The sequence below is a fragment of the Polypterus senegalus genome, chromosome 8 (genome assembly GCF_016835505.1).
Source record: "Polypterus senegalus isolate Bchr_013 chromosome 8, ASM1683550v1, whole genome shotgun sequence".
Taxonomy (NCBI): Eukaryota; Metazoa; Chordata; class Cladistia; order Polypteriformes; family Polypteridae; genus Polypterus; species Polypterus senegalus.
This window is the reverse complement of record NC_053161.1, coordinates 180,298,806-180,324,616: the sequence shown is the minus strand read 5'-3', so window position 1 is coordinate 180,324,616 and position 25,811 is coordinate 180,298,806. Positions and strand designations below refer to the sequence as shown.

Below are 25,811 nucleotides of genomic sequence, written 5' to 3'. Positions count from 1 at the left end.
CTCACCTTTATAATGTTAAAGGGTATCTACTATCAGGACTTATTTATGTTGACTAAGCTAAAATTTGCCAGGTTTTATGGTCTATTTGATCCAATGTGTATGTTCATATATGTAATTATTATCTCTGTTATGGCTGCAAACATCAAGCAGTCCAAGCTTGCACTCAATGAAGAGCGCTATAAAGAAGAAGAACAACTGAATTAACACTAGAATTACCAGAGCCTACGAAAAAACTCGTAATTCCGTCCCACCTTAAACTGCTTCTTAAATCCCTTCACACCTCTCCGCCAGCGCCCTTTGTCTTCTAAATGTGCTGATAAAGAGAAGCTTGGAGCAGCCGGCTATTCCATCCCCCCACCAATTTAGAACGTGCACGAACTTCAGCTTGATTGAGTATCTGGGAGTGAAGTGGAGTTTTAGAGTGGAAATAATAGATCGTTGTTTGGAACACACGCATTTCATGTCTGTTCAGTTTCTACATTAATCTGTGTCAACACATTGTTAAAACAGAAACGTTTTTTATATTCTAGTAGTAGATGACAAAATGTAGGCATAAACTATATAATGTATGAAGCCTGAAGTCCAAATAGCAAAGAAACATTTTCACAAGAATAACACAATTGCACTTTTATTCAAAATATAACTGCAGAAACAAAAGCCGCCTTAACATGCGACATTGACACCAGTTTATTGTAACTGCCTCCGTGGTTCAATAGACTCAGCCCCCGCTTGGGAATCAAGGGGTCACGAGTTCGATCCTGCGCCCCTCCGTTTTGAGAAGTAAACTGCTCTTATTCTTACTGTTTTAGAATAAAAGCATACATTTGATTTCAGTCTGTAACAGCCGGTGCAATTTATGATCCTTGTAAAGGTTAGCTTTTTTTTTTTATTCACTTTTCATTCTCTCAGTCGCGTTCAGAATCAATCCATACAACCCCATCTGACACGGCTGTTTTCACTAAAGACGTTATAGCTCTGCAGTGTACCACGATGCATACTAACGCCAAACACCCCCCCGGGTTCTGACACACAAACGCTGGCGAAGCTGCCTTCTTCGTATCTCACCGTCACTTGCTTTTCTTTTTATTCAGTTTTATTGAGTGTTCCTGCCAGTCCCGCATGTTGCTGTATGCTTTTCTTTTGTACTCCAGGACATGCAGAGGAAAGAATGGTAAAGACCAGTAACTTTGGCGCTATATGCAATCATCAGACACTCCCCATCTGCCCGTGTCGTTCAAACACAGGAACATATATTGGTGTAAAAGTATAACAAAAGTGCACTTTTATTCAAGTGCACTTTTTCCATCCTTTTCCTGTAAGAAGCAATGTCTCTCTATGCTGTGGTTTCTATTACACACCTGAAAGAAAGAGACAATACATGTGAACATATCCAGCATACAGCAACATGCGGGGACTGGCAGGAACACTCAATAAAACTGAATAAAAAGAAAATCAAGTGACGGTGAGATACGAAGAAGGCAGCTTCGCCAGCGTCTGTGTGTCAGAACCGGGTGGGGGGGCGTTAGTATGCATCGTGGTACAACGCAGAGCTATAGCGCGTCTGTATTCTGTTTCTTTTGTACTCCAGGGCACGCAGAGGAGAGAATAGTAAAGAGCAGTAAGTTCGGCGCTATATGCAATCATCAGACACTCCCCATCTGCCCGTTGTTTTGTTATACTTTTCAATACTTTTTATACTGCTCAAACGGGCATGCTCAAAAAATACACGTGTAATGCCACGAAAAGTGCACGCAGACACTTCATTTCGCAAACAAAACAAGTGCACTTTTATTCAAGACTACCTGTATAACCGAAGAAAAAGAAAGCAAGTTACAGTAGGCGATTGATACGACAGCTTGCATGGTGCAATGCTAAAAAGTGCAGATTTTCATTCCGTGCTATATAAAATCATCACATTCAAATATTAACAGTTCGCACACACCCAAGGACCGTCCTTCCTACATTTACGACACGTGTACTTGTTGCCGTGTACACACCTCTCTGTGCTATGGTTTCTATTACACTGAATGAGCACCTGACACTGTACTTTCTTCCCTGGGGGAAGGTCCCGCATCAGAGAATTTCCAGTTCCTGCATAAATTCACACATGATCTGACGCTGTTCGTTTTCAAATAATATTGCATTAATGCGATTATATTTTCACATATATTGCCTCTTTCTTTCAGGTGTGTAATAGAAACCACAGCATAGAGAGAAGTGTGTACACTGCTTCTTACAGGAAAAGGCGATGGAAAAAGTGCACTTGAATAAAAGTGCACTTTTGTTATACTTTTACACCAATATATGTTCCTGTGTTTGAACGACACGGGCAGATGGGGAGTGTCTGATGATTGCATATAGCGCCGAAGTTACTGGTCTTTACCATTCTTTCCTCTGCATGTCCTGGAGTACAAAAGAAACAGCATACAGCAACATGCGGGACTGGCAGGAACACTCAATAAAACTGAATAAAAAGAAAAGCAAGTGACGGTGAGATACGAAGAAGGCAGCTTCGCCAGCGTTTGTGTGTCAGAACCCGGGGGGGGGTGTTTGGCGTTAGTATGCATCGTGGTACACTGCAGAGCTATAGCGCGTCTTTAGTGAAAACAGCCGTGTCAGATGGGGTTGTATGGATTGATTCTGAACGCGACTGAGAGAATGAAAAGTGAATAAAAAAAAAGCTAACCTTTACAAGGATCATAAATTGCACTGGCTGTTACAGACTGAAATCAAATGTATGCTTTTATTCTAAAACAGTAAGACTAAGAGCAGTTTACTTCTCAAAACGGAGGGGCGCAGGATCGAACTCATGACCCCTTAATTCCCAAGCAGAAGCTGAGTCTATTGAACCACGGAGGCAGATACAGTAAACTGGTGTCAATGTCGCATGTTAAGGCGGCTTTTGTTTCTGCAGTTATATTTTTGAATAAAAGCAATTGTGTTATTCTTGTGAAAATGTTTCTTTGCTATTTGAACTTCAGGCTTCATACATTATATAGTTTATGCCTACATTTTGTCATCTACTACTAGAATATAAAAAAACGTTTCTGTTTTAACAATGTGTTGACACAGATTACTGTAGAAACGGAACAGACATGAAATGCGTGTGTTCCAAACAACGATCTATTATTTCCACTCTAAAACTCCACTTCACTCCCAGATACTCAATCAAGGCATGAGCTGAGAGAAGTTCGTGCACGTTCTAAATTGGTGGGGGGATGGAATAGCTGGCTGCTCCTAGCTTCTCTTTATCAGCACATTTAGAAGACAAAGGGCGCTGGCGGAGAGGTGTGAAGGGATTTAAGAAGCAGTTTAAGGTGGGACGGAATTACGAGTTTTTTCGTAGGCTCTGGTAATTCTAGTGTTAAACAGTAGTGTTACACAAATTAATCAGTCTTGAATTAAAAGTGTCCAGTTTTTGTTGTTTATTGTGAAATCGGCTTGTAGTTGGTTGACTGATCAACTGATTTCATGACATGGAATATGTTAAGCTGAGGGCACATGAGTGGAAACTGATGAAGATAATAACTGCTGTTTGGAAATATCTTAACATATCTGAAATGTGATAGGAATTTTATATATAAAGTTTAAAATGAAAAAGTTTGTTTTAAATAAACCACAACTAACAACTAAGACATCTGCCACAACTAATTTGATGAGAACGTTTAGGTACAACACTCGGCTAAGCGCATCGACTTTCAGCTATGCAGTGAAAGCAGGAAAACCACTAAGGAAACAAATGTGTCTTAGCTGTCAATAATGGCACTGTTTGAAAAGAGCCAGACATACAGTGGTGTGAAAAACTATTTGCCCCCTTCCTGATTTCTTATTCTTTTGCATGTTTGTCACACAAAATGTTTCTGATCATCAAACACATTTAACCATTAGTCAAATATAACACAAGTAAACACAAAATGCAGTTTTTAAATGATGGTTTTTATTATTTAGGGAGAAAAAAAAATACAAACCTACATGGAAAACACTTCATGCCAGAACTCGACTCATGCAAGGTTAGTTTTCTTGGTGGTTTTTGTATTACAGATTTTTCAAAAGTTAATTTTTCAGTTCATATCGCGATTTGTTGCAATGTTACTTTTCTCTTTTTTCAAATGTTCGCTTTTTTCCTTGTGCTTAAAACTAATTTTAAAAAAAGTGTTTACAGCGATCTGGCTGTAAGGCTATTAGCATGAACTCCTGCAATGTTTTTTGGTTGCTTGTGTTTGGTTGGTTTTTAAATACATTTCGGATTTGCTCTAATGTTCCTTTTTTTTCCGCTGTGCTTAAAACTAATTTAAAAAAAAACTGCTGCACATACTGCTGACAGAGGGTGTGTGTGTGTGTGTGTGTGCGTGCTACAGAGAGATTAGACAACATGAGCTAGCAAGCGCAGAGAGAGAGCGAGCACTGCTGCTGACAGGGAAGGGAGGGGGAGGGGTGGGTTGTGTGTGTGTGCTACAGAGAGAGAGAAAGCGCGAGCAGGCTGAACGGGGGCCTGGGTGTTTTGTCTAAGTGTTATTCAATGTTTTAACATTAGTTTACTATTACACTGTTCATTCTATGGTGTAATTAACTATATTTGTGCTTAATCTTTACATATATTTACATACAGTTCATATGGTCTGGAATGGATTAATTGTATTTACATACAATCCTATGGGGGGAAACTGCTTTGGTTCACGACCAACTCGGTTTACGACCAAAGTTCTGGAACGAATTATGGTAGTGAACCGAGGTTCCACTGTACACTGAAATTAACCACATATTGTTAATTGATTTAAGGCATCTGATTGTAATTAACGTGTATATAATATATAATGTATATAATGGTTAACGGAATGGCCAAACTATTCCAAATACCATATTAGCTTTAGCGTTTTTACTCTCAAGTATTTATCCCTCTGTATCCGAGTGTGAAATCACAGCTCTACAGCAGCTGATCGGAAAGAGAATTATCAGGATACAGCATCAAGCACATGCTGCCTCAGCCATGCTGTCTATTTGAACTGCTCTCATATGGCAAACGCTTCACAGCCTTTCCTGTAGAGACATTGCAGTTCAAAAAACAGTTTTACCTCAAGAGCTCTAAACGCACTCAATCAGTTCAAGTTCTCCTTGTAGAACTGTTTGTACTTATAAATACAAACACCTCACTGTAAACTTGCAATACAGTTATAATATTGCACAACCTGAGCCACTTTATACAGAGCATATTTACATATGATGACAATATCATTTTGAACATGAAATGCAGCAAAATATGTTTATTACATTTTATCGCTATGAAGAGGATGAACAATGGAAAAGCCATTGGTCCAGATGACAAACCTGTGGAAGTATGGAGGTGTTTTGGAGAGATGGCAGTGGAGTTTTTAACCAGATTGTTAAATGGAATCTTGGAAAGTGAGAGGGTTCTTGAGGAGTGGAGAAGAAGTGTACTGGTGCTGATATTTAAGAATAAGTGGGATGTGTAGTAACTACAGGGGGATAAAATTGATGAGCCACAGCATGAAATTATGGGAAAGAGCAGTGGAAGCTAGGTTAAGAAGTGAGGTGATGATTAGTGAGCAGCAGTATGGTTTCATGCTAAGAAAGAGCACCACAGAGGCAATGTTTGCTCTGAGGGTGTTGATGGAGAAGTTTAGAGGAGGCCAGAAGGAGTTACATTGTGTCTTTGTGGACCTGGAGAAAGCATATGACAGGGTGCCTGGAGAGGAGTTGTGTATTCTATGAGGAAGTTGGGAGTGGCAGAGAAGTACGTAAGAGTTGTACAGGATATGTAGGAGGGAAGTATGACAGTGGTGAGGTCTGCAATAGGAGTGACGGATGCATTCAAAATGGAGGTGGGATTACATCAGGGTTCGGCTCTGAGCCCTTTCTTATTTGCAATGGTGATGGACAGGTTGACAGACAAGATTAGACAGGAGTCCCCATGGACTATGATATTTGCTGATGACATTCTGATCTGTAGCGATAGTAGGGAGCAGGTTAAGGAGATCCTGTAGAGGTGGAGATATGCTCTAGAGATGAGAGGAATGAAAGTCAGTAGAAAGGAGACAGAATACATGTGTGTAAATGAGAGGAAGGTCTGTGTAATGGAGAGGATGCATGGAGCAGAGTAGTAGTCACCACCACTCAATGGCCAGAGTAGGGAGGAAACCTATGAGGAGGTGTGGAGGTTAAAAGGACTGGAGATAAGAGACTGTGCTTGGTGTTGTGGACATTGTGCTCTTGTGAGGAGCAAAGAAAGCGCTTCTCACCTATAAATAAAAGTGTGCTGTGTGGAGAAACTTGTGTCCTGCCTGTCTATGTCGGGTTAGGGTGGCTGTACACACCCTGGGCTTCACAGCGAATAGAACTCAAAAGAGCAATGCATTTAAGATGGCCCAAGAATCTCACAGAACTAGAAGCCTTTTGTGTATATCAGTGGGTGAAAATTCCCCAAATAAGAACTGAAAGACACTTAGCGGGCCACAAAAAGTGTTTACAGGCTGTGATTTCTGCCAAACGGGGTGTTACTAAGTAAGGACCATGCAGATGCCCACACTTTTACTTCATGCCCTTTTTGTTACTTTAAAACAGTCAAGAACTGACTGACTGACTGACACACTCACTCACTTCCTTCCTCCCAAGGGGAAATTCACATAATCCAGCAGCAGTATACTGATACAAAAAACAATATTAAAGAGTAATACAAATTCATGTAAAAAACAGACAATAACTTTGAATAATTTTAGTGTATGAGTGGAATAATTTAATTTAATAATTTAAAATTTTAAAGAAATTTGTGATCTTCAGCTTTGTGCCTTTTGGAGATCAGGTTATCTTTTACTTACTTAGCTGGTCACAGTAACAGAAATTTTGCCCAGGGTGCCTGAACTTTTGTATGCCACTAGGCAAGCTTTGCTGTTAGAGAATTCAATCTCTACAAGTTGTGTGAATGGATCAAGACAAGCGAGAGAGCCATTCATGGATTGTTCTTTGTCTGCCACCTCCTCTTAGACTCACCTAGTCATGAGCACAAATCTCCACACAACATCACTGGGAGAACCACTGAGGCAGACCAGTCATGTCAACCTGAGATGTGGTAAAACTGCACAGGCAACACAAAGTGCTTATCTCACTGCTCCACTGCTTGTTAAGGAAATTAACAAAGGCAAAATTAAGGATTAAATTAAAATTATATACAGCAACTTCAGAAAGTAAAAAAATGTCATATATAACAAAATTGCTTTATTTTCTCATATTCTACAAAGAGAAACTAACAATTAGAGAAACATTTCTAAATACATATATAACAAAATTTGTGGTACCCATGCTCGGGTGTAAAGTCCAATGAGCAAAGGCAACAAGACGCACAAAATAAGATGAATGTAAGGCCTAGCATATCCAGTGAATGGAGAGTCCTAAATACACAATGTGATCTTAACATTTCACCATCGTGCACAATTTACTAAATGAACAGTTCACCATGCTATTATTTTAAAATAAGAGACTAGAAGAAATTATAAGAGACTAAAACTAATTTATAGCATTTTTTTTTTTTTTTCTACAAAACTATGAAAAATGCTGTCTTCTCATCACAAATAAGCACAATTTAAATAGCAATCAAAATACTGGTCACCAATGTCACAATTACACTTCATAGTTCTGGTCAGCAGCACAAATCTCCAGATATCATACAAGTGTTATTGAGACACAAAGACCACCTGCCACACCAGGCCTAGGAGGGGGAGCTGCACAGGCCACACATTAAGTGTTTATGTCATAACACCAGATACTCCATGACTGTGCAGGTCAAAGTGGGCATCGCCATTTTAATAGGATTTTTAGTGACACTCAAGACCCGTTAAGACAGAAGATTTAATAAGGATGCAGAAAGTCAGCTGCACCACCTCACCTTGTAATCCTGAATGAATGGCTGAAGTGCAGCTCATACCAGTTATCAGCCCAGTACTTCGTCTAAACACAATGCAGCTTTTCAGAGTGTCTTTCAAACAAAATAACACACAAATTGACTTTCATCTTAGGCTTGTAACCGAGAACTAAACCTGCCTGTTTGTGAGGAAAAAAAAATAGCAAGCCCATAAGCAGGCCCTGGATCTGCAACTAGAAGGGGCTTTAATACAATCACCAGGGGCTACACCTTCCTTTAACTGTAGCTGCATTCACCTCTTCTGTCTCTTTTGGTGGATGAGGACTGAGGATATGTTCTCTCTGGGGAGCCAAGAAACAGACAATGCTTTTTCTGTGTGGGCTGGAAGCTGACAATTTGCTCCCTTTTGGGGTGGAAAGCCGTCCACACTGTGCAGAGAAAACCGTTCACAAACTTTCTTTGACCTGGAAGTTCCTCTCCATAGAGCCTTGGACATGGACGCCCTGAACTGACTCTAAGAGCCACTCTTCCCAACCTATGTTCTAGCTCCTGAGCAGTCTGGCAAGACTTAAAAAGAGCCATTATTTTAAGACGGGAGTTTCAGTACAAACCCTTTTGTGTCAGAGAGGTGCAGAGGGAATAGTAAAGTGCCTAACAGTGAGTTGAGAAAGACAGAATCACAGCACACCATGAACAAAGGAACAGATAGCAAAGACGACGAGTCAACTCTGAAGAGAGAAAAGGACCATTTGAACCTGGAATAACAACAGCAACAACTTCACATAACATCAGAAATCATCTTTAAGGCCCTGATATGATAAAACTGTTTATCTGAGCCAAGACAAATTCGAACTCTAAACAGCAAGTAAAGAAGCAATCTTTTCTGTGATATGCTTGTAAGTCTCATCTGTCTGTGTCCTTTCTTCACTGTCAACAAATAATCAGTTATCAAGTTTAAATAATCCTTGTGTTTATCAACACATTGTATTATTCTGTTTCTTAAATTAAGAGTACATGAGTTGCCTTGATGTACTGTGAGTCTAATGGCCAGAGACTCCCTTCTCATACAGATGAGCAAGGTAAACAAAGAGAGAGAGCCTTGCAAAGTTACTTTCCTTTGTGTAAACAGAAATTGGAAATTTTTACAAACAAATTTCTGAGAACTGGCAAGTCCTCCCAATCTGCTAATCTGATGCACCTAGTTTCTTTAATACAACATCAACTCGAGTTTTGAAGGTCCCTAAAGTCCGTCTCTCCACACTACCTGCGCCACCTCCACCTACTCAAAGCTTCATGATGCTCCAACAATGATGGACGGATTAAAAGGAAGAAGTCTACGTGACCATCATCATCATCAAGCCCTTCCGTGAGAATCCTAAATCCAAAGAGGACTGTTTCATTTATGTTAGGTAGAATGCCCAGAGGGGACTGGGCGGTATCATGGTCTGGAATCCCTACAGATTTTATTTTTTCTCCAGCCGTCTGGAGTTTTTTTGTTTTTTCTGTCCCCCCTGGCCATTGAACCTTACTCTTATTCGATGTTAATGTTGATTTATTTTTTATAATTATGTCTTTCATTTTTCTATTCTTTAATATGTAAAGCACTTTGAGCTACTGTTTGTATGAAAATGTGCTATATAAATAAATGTTGTTGTTACCTGGTAATTTATTCCACATGTCTGTGTTTCTCTGTGTGAAGAAAAACTCTTTGATGTTTATGTAAAACTTTCCCATAACTTTCCAACTGCGTCCTCCTGTTCTTGTTGAACTCTTTTTAAAATATCAGCCAAGTAGAGCTCGACTGCTTTAATTACCTTCATGATTTTAAATACTTCAGTCATGCCTCCTCTTAATCTCCATTTGCTTAAACTAAAAAGTTTGAACTCTTTTAAACTTTTCTGATAACTGTGGCATAGCAGGTCCACAGCTCACGACAAAAAGGCCACTTTTTAAAATAATCACCGCATTCACGGTTTAGAGAGGGGGCGTGGTATGTGTGGCCGGAGCAGTTCCTGTGTGATTCATGATGCGGACGGTCCTCACTTAAGTGCACAGGTGAGGAGTTGTCTGCATCCGTAACTGATGCCGGGAGCTGCCGATTGCCACATCTGATCCATGTCTCCATGATAAATAGAAGCGTGTGGTGGTTAGAAAGGGAGGAAAAAAAAAAAAAAAAAAAAAAATGGACGGAGTTTGAGAAGGAGAGAAGGTAGGAACTAGGGAGGAGAAAGCCGGTGCATGAATGAGCGAAGGTGCTTGTAGTAGATAACACCTTCAGCTGAGCAGTGAGCCTGGGCGTTTGGCCTGCACCCCAGAAGCAGACGGTAGTGGTCGCTACCGCTGAGCATTATTGAGGAGCGGGAGTGACCGGAAGGAGGATGGCTCATCGCATATGGCCGGAAAGGCAGTGGGAGTCAGGACTTGGGATGTGAAAGCCCCAGTGTGAGCTCCCTGGTTGCTTGGGAGCCCAAGTTATAGTCAGGTGAAGCCCACCGGAGCCAGGGATCGGCGAGGCGAACAGACCAGCAGGACAAGGCAGAAAGAAGGTCAGCTGCAAGTAGCGTGGCCCCCCTGGTGCATAGCCTGGACGGGAGAAGCAGGGGAGTCACCAGTAAAAAAGGCATTGTTTTAACCTCGTAGTTTAAGGATTTATTTATTGTTTTTAACCTCCACAATTCACAGTGTTTTATTGGATTATTTATTTGAAGATTTTTGAGAGATGCTGCACTTATTTATTTGAACACTGCTTTGATTTTGATTGTTCTTTTAATAAAAGCACTTTGCACTTTTTGCACCATCCCCTTGTTACATTGTTGTGCCTCACTGTCCAGCTAATCAGTGACATTACCGACGGTGTCGGGTTCAAGAGCTCCCAAAATGCAGATGGGAGCATGGAGCAGAACCCCTATTGTCACAATAACTCGAACCTCGACATCCCTAGAATTAGCCTAGTCACTCTTCACTGGACTTGTCTAGCTCTGCTAGGTCTGTTTTGTAGCCCGGAGACTAAAACTGCACACAGTACTCCAGATGAGGCCTGCTGTGTTTTGTAAAGCCTCTTGTCACACACGTGCGAGTTGGAGGCAGTCAAAAAGCCTAAAGGTGAGTGAAATCTTGTGAAACAAGGGGCTGTCACATGGTACTTATCTGAATCTCTTTCTACCTACAGAAAACTGGAAGAAAAATAAATCCCTCTTTTTACGGATCCAAAATGGCCGCGATGGCGTCACTTCCGGTTCCACACTAAACTACTACAGTCTGCTCTTGATGACGTTGGTTCCGTGTTCCCACTTCCAATCATCACTTCCTGCCAACCATTTCCTCTCCCATGATACAATCTGCTATTTAAACGCCATCTTGTTACAGTAAAACATTCATTCTGTACTGAAAAGTCATTCTGAATCATTCTTTATTTCATTTTTGTCTGGACCCGAATATATGGGGACGATCCCCAAATCTTTTTCTATTTTGGAAGACTCTTTATTTATCACAACTGGTGTAGCCCGCAGGATTTTTGTTTATCATGACAGAAGAACAAGACCTCAACACCGTGTTAAATACTAACATGGGCGATCTCCAGACTCTGAAGATCCAGATGGGGGAAACCAGGCCCCAATAGGCAGAAGCCGAGGCTCATTCCCTTGCTGGTGTACGGACAGAGGTGGCTCGGTCACAGCCGATTCAGTTAACCACGTTGACTGAATCAGATGATATTGAAACCCACTTTTTGATATTTGAACGTACCACTAAGCGGAACGCATGGCCGAGGTCGGAGTGGGCGTACCTACTGGCTCCCCATTTGAAGGGGACGGCGCAGAGAGCCTACTATGACTTAACTGAGGAGCAGGCGGCCGATTATGATGCTCTTAAGTTAGAAGTGTTCAAGCGCTACGGCGTATCACCGGAACAACAGGCAAGATAGTGGAGGGAGTGTCAATTTGATCCCAAAAGGTTAAGAATTCAGGGCTTTGAAGCCTGGGGAAAGGTGTGTCGCTGGCTATGGCCCGACATCAACACCTCACACAAAATGGCTGAACTCCTTGCGTGCGAAACGCTCATACATGCCCTCCCTGACCACATTGCCCAGCAAGTCCGTAAGCACAACTTTGAGGACATGGACACCTTGATTAAAATAGAGGAGAGTCATTAGGCAGCCTGTAAATCGGGGAGGTCGGAACAAACCTCTTGCCGAACCCAACAGATATGTGGGGCAGCCTCTGAGCCCCCCAGACAAACTCCCGAACCTGCTGTTCGTAGAAGGGACAGACTAGCTGGTCTTCCTCGCTGTTTCAAGTGTGGGGAGATCAGACATCTGTCCCCGAACTGTGCTCACGAGACTATGGATTGCTCAGTAATAAAGGGAGAAAGGTATTGTGCCACAGTGATTAACCCTCTGTCTCTTCCATATACAGATGCGGTTATTATAAATGGCAGGAAGATAAAGATAATGTTTGACTCCGGGAGTAACATTTCCATTGTTGCTACCCGTTGCGTATTACCACAACAGTGGACTAAAGTAAAAACTACTGTAGTTTAAAATGTATACATGGGGACATCAAATATTACAAAACAGCCAGATGTGTGGTATCGGTTGATCATAAAATACCCAGTATGGCCATGGCTGTATTACCCGATCCCCCTTTTCCAGTCATATTAGAAAGGGATTGGAATAAAATTAACAGCGGTAGTAATGTAACTGCACCTAATAAGTTTATTGATGGAGACTAATGCTCCGACTGCCTCCACGCCATGTCCCTCAGTAGCAAGGACCCACACAGGTACCCAATGCGAAATTTTGATGTCCCATCATCCTCTGCGGGAGCTGATACAGTTGACGTAGAAGGCGTAGGGAAAATAGCCCCTCCCATTGAACTCGAAAGAGATCCTATTCAGAACTTAACGGCACAATTCCTATTAACCCCATTATCATTTAAAAGAGAACAATGGAATAATGATTCTTTAAAAAATGCTAGAAATAGAGTAGTATCTACAGAGGGTTATACAACCCAAGATCCCATGCCACCGATGCCGTTCTTTGTAATTCAAAATGATTTATTATATAGAGTGGCAGAACACGGGGGTGAAATGCAAGCTTTGTTGTTAATCCCACGTACTTTTCGGCGAAAGTTATGTGAGTTAGCACATGGTCACCTTCTAGGAGCCCATTTAGGCTCCGACAAGACTTTGGAGAGAATAAAACTCTGATTTTATTGGCCGGGAGTTAATGAGGAAGTCAGGAAATTTTGCACTTCATGCCCTGAGTGTCAACTTCATCAGATACCAAGAAGGTCTAAAAGGTCCTCTCGTTCTCCTTCCCCTTATTGACATCCCGTTTGAACAAGTTGGAATTGATCTCGTTGGTCCTTTAGAACCCTCGTTAAAAGGTTTTAAATATATTTTAGTTCTAGTAGATTATGACACTCGCTTTCCAGAAGCTGTTCCATAGCGCTCAGCTAATTCAAAAAATATTGCACGGGAATTGGTAGGGATATTCGCTTGTGTTGGGATACCCAAGGAGGTCTTAACAGATCAAGGGACTCCTTTCACTTCAGAAACCTTCAGGGAAGTGGCCAAATTACTCAGGATAAAGCAACTGAAAACATTGGTTTATCATCCCCGAACTGATGGGCTGGTAGAACGTTTTAATCAGCCATTAAAACAGATGTTACGCAAGGTAGTTAATGAGGACGGAAAAAACTAGGATCAGTTGCTTCCTCTCATTTTGTTTGCCTATCGGGAAGTTCCTCAAACCTCAACAGGGTGTTCTCCTTTTGAATTATTATATGGAAGGCAACCCAGGGGGCTTTTGGACATGTTAAAAGAAGGATGGGAGGAGGAGGTACTCCCTACTTCAAATATTCTTGAATATATCAAGCATTTACGCGATAGACTAGAGAAGATTATACCTATCCTAAAAGTGAATTTAGAAAAAGCCCAAGCAGCACAGTCACATTATTATAATAGAAACACCACCATTTGGGAATTAGTCCCGGAGGATCGTGTTATGGAATTAGTCCCAACCTCCCATTCTAAACTGTTAGAGTACTGGCAAGGACCTTATGAAATTAAAAAAGGAAAAAGGTCTCCTCGACTATTTAGTTAAACAACCTAATCGTCGACCGAGCGAAAGAGTATATCATATCAACTTGCTGAAACCGTGGAAGGAAAGGGGACCCGATCCCCCCTCCAGACAGCCCAGTTCACTTTTTATGTCCTGTGCCAAGCTTAATTTTGTTTCTGATTTGACACCCGAACAGCGACAAGATCTCGAAACGGCTATCTTGCCTGTACCTGAGGTTGTGGATTACCTGGGTGTACTGCGTTGATTGCGCATAATATTATTACGGACCCTGGAGTGATTGTCAGGGAAAGACCCTATAGGCACCTGGAGGCAAAGAAAGCGGAAGTGGAGTTAGAAATTAGGCGAATGCTGGATTTAAGGGTTATCGAAGAAAGCTATAGCCCTTAGTCTAGCCCAATTGTTCTAGTTTCTAAACCCGATGGGTCCTGGAGGTTCTGTAATGACTTTTGACGACTCAATCAGGTCTCCAAATTTGATGCGTATCTGATGCCGCGAGTGGATGATCTACTCGATCTACTAGGAAACACTCAATTCCTAACTACACTTGACATGACAAAAGGGTATTGGCAAATTCCCTTAACGGATTCTGATAAAGAAAAAAAACGCATTTAGTACACCCAGTGGACATTGGCAATACCGGTTCCATCCTTTTGGTTTGCACGGGGCGCCAGCTACTTTCCAACGTCTGGTAGACACACTGCTACAGCCCCACAATTCCTATTGTGCCGCCTACCTAGATGACGTTGTCACCTATTCCAGCACATGGAAGGATCATGTATGGCAGGTGCAAATGGTGCTATCCACACTGGCAGCGGTAGGGCTTCATATTAAACCAAAGAAATGTTTCTTTGGATTGAGAGAAGCCAAATATTTGGGCTACCTAGTGGGCGGGGGTGTCGTTAAACCACAATGTCGTAAAATTGATGCCATAATAAATTGGCCCCGTCTGATAAATATGCAGCAAATACAAGCATTTTTGGGATTAGATGGTTACTATCGTCGTTTTGTACCACATTTCTTGGAAATTGCTACGCCCTTATCTAATTTGACAAAGAAACGGGCACCTATAAAAGTGGTATGGGATGAAGCAGTAGATAAAGCATTTTGTGACTTAATAAAGTTGGCCCTTACGTCAGCACCTTTATTGAAATCTCCTGACTTTTCTCTACCTTTTATTCTCTAGACCGATGCATCGGCCACAGGATTGGGAGCAATGTTGAGCCAATGTGTCAAAGGTGCTGAACACCCTGTTATGTATCTGAGCCGCAAACTGCTGGACCGAGAGACGAAGTATGCTGCGGTGGAACGTGAGGCCTTGGCGATTAAGTGGGCTATCACATCATTGAGGTACTACCTATTGGGGTGGGAATTTACTCTGGTGACGGACCATGCCGCTTTACAGTGGATGTCCCTTCATCGGGAGACGAATCCTCGTATCACTAGGTGGTTTTTGGATCCTCAACCATATCGTTTTAGCGTTACTTATCGTAGGGGTTCCTTGCAGGCCAAAGCAAATGCTCTCTCCCGTGTCCACGACCTCTCGGTGCAGTTCGCCCAACCGGATGGGTCTGGGCCCTAATGTCACACATGTGCGAGTTGGAGGCAGTCAAAGAGCCTAAAGGTGAGTGAAATCTCGCGAGACAAGGGTCTGTCACGTGGTACTTATCTGAATCTCTTTCTACCTACAGAAAACTGGAAGAAAAATAAATCCCTCTTTTTACTGCTCCAAAATGGCTGCAATGGCATCATTTCCGGTTCCACACTAAACTACTTCAGTCTGCTCTTCATGATGTTGGTTCCGTGTTTCCGCCTCCAATCATCACATCCTGCCAACCATTTCCTCTCCCATGATACAATCTGCTATTTAAACGCCATCTTGCTACAGTAAAACATTCATTCTGTACTGAAAAGTCATTTTGAATCATTCTTTATTTCATTTTTGTCTGGACGACAATATATGGGGACAATCCCCAAATCTTTTTCTATTTTGGAAGACTCTTTATTTATCACACTCTGCATAACCTCCTGTGACTTGTACTCCACACATCAGGGCACTAAATAACCTGACATTCTCTTAGCCTTCTTAATGACTTCTGAACACTCTCTAGGAGTCGTTGGTGATGACTTCACTACAACTCATAAATCCTTCTCATAAGGTTTATTTTAGATATTCACACCTTCCATTGTGTATACAAACCATATATTTTTACTTCCTACATGTAATACTTTGCATTTACTTAAATTAAATTTCATCTTCAACAAATCTGCCCGAGTCTGTGTACTGTCTGAATCCCTCTATTGTGATGATTCAAACATTCTCGATTATCTGCTAAATCCACCTACCTAGGCATCATCTGAAAACTTAACTACCTTGTTATTTTTATTCCTATCCAAATCATTTATATCATTATGCTACTCGATATCCAGAGGCTGTTCCCTTGCGCTCAGCCACATCTTAAGCTATCACAAGGGAAAATATATTGGTCTTTGTGCGTAATGTCATCCCTAAAGAAGTCCTTATAGACCAAGAGACGCCTTTCACGTCAGAAAACATTTAGGGAAATGGCCAAGTTACTTAAAAAAAAGCATTTAAAGTCCACGGTGTATCATCCATAAACCGATGGTCTAGTAGAGATGTAATCAGACTCTCAAACAAATGCGCCGCAAGGTGGTCAGCAGGGCCAGGGTTCTCTCCTTTTGAATTGTTATAAGGATGACAACCTCGGGAAATATTGGATATTTAAAAAGAAGGATGGGAAGAAGAGGCTCTTCCCTCTACCAATATGCTAGAAAATATCAAGCAGTTACGCGATAGATTTGGGAAAATTCGACAGATATTAAAAAGCCACTGTCACAAAGATGTGTCACTGACATCATAAAGGTTTGGGGCAGCCACCCGTATACAGTATATTGTTTCCCGGCTGCAAAATTGAAGAAAACTGAAATGAGATGTTCACAGGTTTGAGTCCAAAATAGTTTGGATATTATGGAGGTAAGATGGCAGCTTTAAAGGCCGGTAAGGGAAATGATGTCATCAGACCCGGAACCAGAAGTGACATTGTTGGAACTGAAAGTGACATCATCATTGCCAGAACCCAGCAGGATTTTCCATGCAGAGAGATTGAGAGAGACAGTCAGCGCACCTTTCCGCCCCCTGGTCTGGCGTGGTATTTCTATCACTTAGGCCATTCAGCTGTCTCCCAATTACATGTGTCTGACAATCTATACTAATAAAAGGCAAAGCCCTCACTGACTGACTCACTAATTCTCGAACTTCCCGTGCAGGTAGAAGGCTGAAATTTGGCAGGCTCATTCCGTACAGCTTACTTACAAAAGTTAGGCAGGTTTCATTTCAAAATTCTACGCGCAACGGTCATAACTGGAGCCTAATTATGTACATATATACTGGCCTGGGGCAGAGTTGCATCCCTCATCGTCACGCCTCCCATGTAATTGACTGCCTGCCCATATAAGGCCGTCCGTCAGCGGCAATCCAATAGAAACACTCTGCCGCTAAATATTCACGGGTGAAGGACTGTGCTAATGGAAACAAAGATGAGATGGTTAGGGCGGTGTTTGGAACAAACTCAGCGAAACTGCGAGAGAAACTTTTAAGTGTCTTTTAATGTCTTAGCTAACATTAAATAAAGCCGTGGACATTGCACGAGATAGCACAAGCGCAGCTGAGAACCTTCGATGCATGTACTCCGAGCGGCTCACGTGAACTGACTGTGAATGCAGTACGCAGACAAAAAGCAAGAGCTCCAAAGAGCGCTGAACAAAAAAGCATTACACAATTGAGAAGGCAGCAAAAAAATATGAAGCGAGTGACGTATACAAGCATATTCATAGGTTCAGCTACTGCGGAAACAAAGCACACAGTGGAAAAAGTCAATGTCCAGCTAAAGGAAGACAGTGTAAAAAAACCCGTGCATGAAGTGTGTGATGTCTCAAATAAAGAGGAAGACAAACTGTAAGAAAGGAATTGATGAATGAAACCTGATATCTTTACAATGGTTGACAAACACGGAATGTAACTTGAACACAACACATCCTCTAAATATGAACCTGATTGAAAGAAATAATGATAATCAAATCCTTGATGACAGCAACACTCATAACAGTCACAAAACAAGTACATTGACAATCATGCTGCGCTTTTTTAAAATGTTCCCTTTGTCATAACTCCTGTAACACACTACTTTTCCGCTGCGAAGTGCGAGTATTTTGATTTATATATACAGGGTGGGCCATTTATGTGGATACACCTTAATAAAATGGGAATGGTTGGTGATATTAACTTCTTGCTTGTGGCATATTAGTATATGTGAGGGGGGAAACTTTTCAAGATGGGTGGTGACCATGGTGGCCATTTGGAAGTCGGCCATTTTGGATCCAACTTTTGTTTTTTCAATAGGAAGAGGGTCATGTGACACATAAAACTTATTGGGAATTTCACAAGAAATCATAAAAATTGTGTACAATATACAGCGCCATTTCTTGCTCTGTGAAGTCTCTACAGAAGCAGAGGACCATCGAAGCCACTAAGGGCAAAGCTGCAAGTTCAGCCTCTGTATATTTGGGGAGTATGAACATCACCTGTCTGTTTGTAGCCAGCTAAGCCCCATCATGTGTTTAATGAAGCACTTACAGTATGCTTAAAAATTAAACATTTGATTTAAACAAAACCAAGCTGTAGTGGCAGGAAAGCTTTGGCTTGTGTTTATGGGGTAATTATTTCAAATCACCAGACAGTCTTTTCGCGCAATGAATGACGTCTACCGACAGGTATGATGGGAAGGCCGACTGAGAGTTAGGAGGAAAATAACAGGAGCGAAAGTCACATTGATACCTAAGATGGCATGGAAAATGGCTAATCCCTCTGGTGCTGAAAAACATAAAAAGAAGAAACCTGAAGAAAGAATGTGCACAGACTGAAGGTTAAGCATTTGTTAATGATGATGCAATGGATCAGAGGTGGGAAGAAGAGAAGTAAAACAACTTCGTTACTGCGCTTGAGTAGAATTTTCAGGTAGGTTGTCTGTATCTTTACTTGGGTATTTTATTTATTTAAAATTTATTACTTGAATTCATTTCTTTTAAAAGGAAACAAATCTGCTCCCTACAACATAAATAAATGAATAAAACATCCGCAACTTACTATGTAGCCAACAAGAGTCTGTGTCAGAACAAATAGGGTGATCTAGATCAGATAATTTTATTCAATTATTCGCATGTATTAAAATTGAAGGACTATTCCATTATACAGGGTGGGCCATTTATATGGATACACCTTAATAAAATGGGAATGGTTGGTGATATTAACTTCCTGTTTGTGGCACATTAGTATATGTGAGGGGGGAAACTTTTCAAGATGGGTGGTGACCATGGTGGCCATTTGGAAGTCAGCCATTTTGGATCCAACTTTTGTTTTTTCAATAGGAAGAGGGTCATGTGACACATTAAACTTATTGGGAATTTCACACGAAAAACAATGGTGTGCTTGGTTTTAACGTAACTTTATTCTTTCATGAGTTATTTACAAGTTTCTCTTTGTTTACAGCCATTGACATGTCGCAGAGGTTAACACATGAGGAGCGGATAGAAATTGTGTTGATGTCTGGTGAATGCAGTAACCAGGTCATTGCAGCAGATTTCAATGCAAGACACCCTATGAGACCACCCATCTCCCATGCTACAGTTAGCAAATTGCTTGCTAAGTTTCGTGAAACTGGTTCAGTATTGGATTTGCCAAAATGTGGACGCATGAAACTGTCACTAATGAAGAAACATCAGTGGCTGTCCTAGCTTCATTCAGCAAGAGCCCACAGCGTAGCACTCGCCGCATGTCACTGGAGAGTGGCATTAGTCGAACATCCCTTTGGCGGATATTAGCTACTCACAAATGGCACCCTTACAAACTCCAGCTACTGCAGTATCTCAATGAGGATGACCCAGATCGGCACACTGAATTTGCAGAATGGGCAAAACAAAAATTGGAACAGGACCCTTAGTTTACGCAGAAGATTTTGTTCAGTGATGAGGCAAACTTTTATGTGAATGGTGAAGTTAACAAACAAAACCACCGCTATTGGTCTGACACTAACCCACATTGGATAGATCCCTCCAAGACTGTTGGAACAAAAAAAATGATGGTATGGTGTGGTATATGGGGTACACAGGTAGTGGCGCTATTCTTCATCAATGGAAACCTCAAAGCCACTGGATATGCGAAATTGCTACATGATGATGTGTTTCCCTCTTTATGCACTAAAGCTGGCATGTTCCCTGAGATTTTCCAGCAAGATGGTGCACCACCACATTATGGGTGTCAGGTCCAAGCATTCCTAGATGAACAGTTTCCTGTATATGTATATATGTGGATGTATGTGTATATAAATATATATGTATATATGTAGATATGTATGGACATATGTACATACATATGTGACAGCAACACTCATAACAGTGACAAAACAATTACATTGACAATCATGTTATGTTATTTTTAAAATGTTTCCTTTTATTTTTCATTAATTCTTTAACACACTACTTCTCCGCTGCGAAGCGTGGGTATTTTGCTCGTATATTTATATAGCAGTGGCCCTAACACTGGCCCTTGTAGGACACTACTCTTACAACCACCCAGTTCTGATAGGGTTCCTCGCACCATAACCCTAAGCTTCCTATGTTTAGCCAATTCTGCACCCATCTGCACACCACACCCTGAACATTCACTTCTTTTAGTTTAGTGGCACCTTATCAGATACTTTCTGAAAGTCTAGATAAATAATATCATATGCTCCACTTTGATCATATCCTTTGGTTGGTTCCTCATAGATTCCCAGCATGTTAGTAAAATGCAACCTCCCTCATCTGAATCCATGCTGACTGTTTAGTAGAACTCCTGTTCTTGCCATGTGTCACTCAATCTTTTCCTTAATAATTCCTTTATTTTCCTGTTATGCAAGTTAAGCTTACTGACCTGTTGATACTTCAATTTTCCCAATCACCCATTTTATATTAATGGGATTACATTTTCTTGTTCATAAAAATTGTCCCAGTGTGCAGTGACTACTAAAAAATATCCATCAAGGGATTATATATATATATTCACTAAACTTTTGAGAATAAATAGCATCTGGTCTTGGAGGTTTGTTTGATATCAACCAATTCAATCTCAGCAGCACTTCTCTCTCTACAATTTCCAAATCCGTCAGTACCTTCTTAGTAGTTCCTGTTGCAACTGAGCGGTTATCCACTTTTTCAGACATGAAATCTTCAGAAAATGGAAAGTTTAGAACATTTTATATTTCAATATCTGTGTATTGTAATTCCCCTTTATTATTCATTCGGCACTTCACTTCCTCCTTGACTGTTATTTTACTCCTAAAATACTGAAAGAATGTGATTGGCTGTAATATTTACTGTCTTTTAGAGACCTCATAACTTTCCTTATGATTGCTCTCAAATGCACTACTGTTAGAATTGGGGTTATTCATCTTAAATGACTTACTCAGTTGTTGTTTTTTTTTCTCTGCAGCTTCTTTTTAACCTCCTTATTTACCCATTGCTGAGATTTTATTAAATATTTTGAATCCATCTCACATCATATGTAAAATGTTGAACTTCTTGCTGCAAGGAAATTACAGTTATTTTTGCCTGTTTATTGCTAGTACACTGACTTGCCGGCAACTGCAAAAGCTTTCTCCACTCTCTGCCCCACAAACCCAAAAAGTTGGAGTAAGACTGGAGTAACACCTGCTATTGTGTGAATTACAAAATAAAACAAAAACCTTGTAAAAAGCATTAAAAACTAACAAATTGTTTCTCTGCTCCTTAATAGCTACCAAAAAACACAAAGTGTTTAGGAACAAAAGTCACACTTAATGCACACTCACACAGAAGAAGCACAGACTAGCACAGAACACACAGACTTTGTCCGTTTATGATTTAAGAATGATGTCAGCATGTCAGTCTAAGTTGTTTCTCCAATTCACCACTTCAATGTGTAATCCAAAGGTTTGACGTTTCATCCAAATACTTCTTTAAGGATTTCACAAGTACCTTAGAAGAAATGAAGAGAGGTGTAAAGCTGGCAAATGTGATAAAAGAATTTTGCAAGACCTGGGTGTACATCAATGTATAGAAAGTCATACTGTCTACAAAAATGGAGGAAACTCACTACTGGAAAGGGCAAACCCACAAAGATCACAACATGAAAGCAGAGGTGAATAGGAACCCAGACAGGCAGAGCAAAGGGCCTGCCGAAGTCTTCGGGACTTGAGAAAGTTTCCGTCCTTGTGTTCTTATGGAGAAAAGTGTAAGAATGTAGTTTACAGAAGGGCAACACCAATGCGATCAATGCAATCTAGCAAAACCATTACTGCACATCTTAAAACTTGTAAAAAATCATCTTGATGTTCCAGAACAGACAATGATCTGTGAATGAATGAGACAAAAGTTGAAGTCTTTGGTCAAAACCTGCAACACCATGTTTGGAAGTAAGACAAAAGTGGATACTGATACTAAAGACTCAAGGTGAATGGAGCATCATGGTTTAGCCTGCATGTTTCTTCATGGCCTGGAACACTTGACATGATCAATGGTCACTGAATAGAAAATATTATCAAAAAATCTGACAGAAAAATATCAGGATAGTAGAAGCTTAACAAAAGTTAAGTGATGTCACAGGACAATGAGCCCAAACACAGGAGGTAACTAAAAACAGAAAGGGTTAAACATACGGTAACTGGTGTTCTGGAATGGCCAATAAGAGACAAGAGATGCTGTGGCCTGACCTAAACAGAACTGATCAGAAAAGGGCTATCAGGGATGAAGGAACTGAAAAGGTGTGGAATGAAGGAATGGGTTAAAATTCATTGCTGATCAGTAGCTACAAAAAGTTATGTTTAGGTCATTTCTTAAAGAAGGACCAACCAGTCTGTAAAGATAGGAGGGTCATGGAGTGCACTGTGAATGTTTAAATGATGTGTTCAGGACTGACAAGAAGCTGTCCAATTGTTTGTGTTATTACAGTAGTTTAGGATAACTGAGGCTGTCTGTAATCAGAGTTTAGTTGAAGATCGGGCTACATTGTTAAAAGGAATTAATATGGATACCCAGGAAATTCCAGAGGGATCAATACCTTTGTCTTGCTCTTGGACATTTGTATAGCACTCTTTATCGAGGATAGGCCGAGGACTTTTGCATAAAGTCACTATAATGGAAGAATAGCAAATTGCTAAATCTTACATCACAATTGATGAAATCTCACACTAAATTCAATCACACAATAAAATAAAGTATTTTTACTCCATTTCTATGTTTCTCATAAAAATCACAAGACCCAACCTTTCAAGCTCATAAACCTCAACCCTAAATCTTACACATTTTTATTTTACACTTACTTTTTCCAGACTTCTTTGAAGGTGGTTGTTTATTTTCCTGAGCTGTAACAGATGTAGTTTCCACAGCCCTCTTTAGTTCAGACTCTAATGATTCAGACTTCATATTAATAGAAGGCTCTGGAGATGAACAGTGTTTGCTATGAGAAGAGTCTAACCTGGTGACCACTACATCTTGAAGGTTATCTTCTTTTACACTGTCCATATTTGTATGGGTATGTGTCTCAATACTGACAGACTTCTCTTCAGGTGGTTCTTTAATGCTCACTGGCTGCAGTTCACTGTCCTCCTTGATGCTCAGACTTTCCTGTTTAAGGTAGATGGACTCCCACTCACAGTCCTCCTCCTTAATATTTACAGTTTTCTCCATGATATTTGCATCCACATCACAGGTGTCCAATTTCACATCCATTGAGATGTTCCAGTAAACAGCAGCTTTTGCTTTTTCTCTGTGAAAAGAACAAGAATCGGCTTCATTAAAACTTCATCACTTATGTCTAAAGACACTTGAATATCATTTTAGAACAGGCTTTATGTTGTGGTTTATGTAAAGTTACACATTTTGTAGCATGCTGACAGTAACTCAATGCTCTTCATTTCAGATTATCAGAATCTTGGGAGTGGAGTGAAGGTCCAACAGACTGAAACAAGACCACTATCTTACAGAGTTGTGGGTCAGCAGTATTCACTATTTGAATTAAACATACAGTGCTGCTGGGGTCCCAGAATTGTCTTATCAGTTTTTGTTTGTGAAGGTATGTACAAGTAGGGGCACAGGATTGTGTTAAGAAACAGAAAAGTCTGGAGGGAGGAGATGAAAGAGGAACTTAACTTTGCTGAAATGCGTAGCTGCAACAGGAGAAGACAAGCAAGTGAAATACGGGGTTTACTAGCTTAGGCTGACAAGTATAACTGACCGTGCGTAACTTCTATTTTTGTCAGTAGGTTTGACAAACCTTTTCAATTCATTAAAGGCCACCAGTACCCTCTTTACCCACTGAATCAATCATAACTTTTGATTGTGCTATCAGATTTAATCAAACCCCCTTGTTCTCACTAAATGTTTTAAAGTGCATTGTTCTGTTATGTGACCATCCCTTCTCCATTAGTAAATAGCTAATTGACCCGACTTAAGCTACTTAACTGCACCGCCATAACAGGGATGGATGTGTGCCATGTTAAAAGGAAAAAGTGTTTTAACTCTGTAAGGGCAGAGCAGGCTCTTTTCAATTAGAAGGCTGCGTTCCTTCAATGAGGGAGGTGACATAATTCACTTCTTCTATCACATTCTGATGATCAGTATGATTTTCTACATTGCGGTGTGCTGAGCTGTGTACATCACGTCAAGAGAGGCCGACTGAATAAACAGGCTAATTAAAAGGGCAAAATAAGTCATAGATGCACCCTGGACCCCCTGGAGTTCGTAGCTGAGGAGAGAATTAAAACAAAACTGAGTGCCATTATGAACAATGTTGCACAATAAAATGGAGTTCTTTCAAATCATTCCACATAAGTGTGTCAAGAAACACTACGGGTTCTCCTTTATACCAACAGTAATACGTCTGTTCATGTCTCACGCCGACAGTGGCAGCCAATTCAGAACTTTTCTTTCTTTCTATTTTTCTTGCTTCATAGTCATTCTGGTGTGTGTTCAGACCAAAGTGTGTGTATGTTTATTTACTTATTTATCTACCTTTTTATTTTTTAAAGATTTTCTGTAACTTCTACCTTGTGACAAATAAAGTTCCACTAAGTATATTCTATCTATTGCTGATCACTGGATTTTCTAAATCTGTTTGTTTAAATTGGTGCACATATTTTTAATTTTATTGGGTACAACTTCAGAAGAATGACTTTGATACAACACGTATGTCACTTGAGCCAGTTAGTGAGGGAGGTTGTGGTGGTCAGGTTAATAATTAAGGAGATTGTTCTTAGATAGATACAAAGGTGACATCACCGAGTGGAGGTGAGACTAGTGCTGATATTCCTTAACACTAGAATTACCAGAGCCTACGAAAGTACTCATAATTCCGTCCCACCTTAAATCGCTTCTTAAATCCCTTCACACCTCTCCGCCAGCATCCTTTGTCTTCTAAATGTGCTGATAAAGAGAAGCTAGGAGCAGCCGGCTATTCCATCCCCCCACCAATTTAGAACGTGCATGAACTTCTCCCAGCTCATGCCTTGATTGAGTATCTGGGAGTGAAGTGGAGTTTTAGAGTGGAAATAATAGATTGTTATTTGGAACACACGCATTTCATGTCTGTTCTGTTTCTACAGTAATCTGTGTCAACACATTGTTAAAACAGAAACGTTTTTTATATTCTAGTAGATGACAAAATGTAGGCATAAACAATATAATGTAGGAAGCTTAAAGTCCAAATAGCAAAGAAACATTTTCACAAGAATAACACAATTGTGCTTTTATTCAAAAATATAACTGCAG

General features: G+C 40.6%; 1 protein-coding gene across 1 annotated transcript in view; it reads right to left on the bottom strand.

The window, feature by feature from the left end:
* Positions 1–25,811, bottom strand: part of LOC120534738 (zinc finger protein 83-like) — a 50,357-nt gene that overhangs the window by 4,623 nt on the left and 19,923 nt on the right. The window contains exon 2 of the mRNA XM_039762322.1: positions 23,366–23,811. Coding sequence (XP_039618256.1) covers positions 23,366–23,774 — 409 coding nt within the window. The 5' untranslated portion in view covers positions 23,775–23,811. The remainder of the gene's footprint in view (positions 1–23,365; positions 23,812–25,811) is intronic.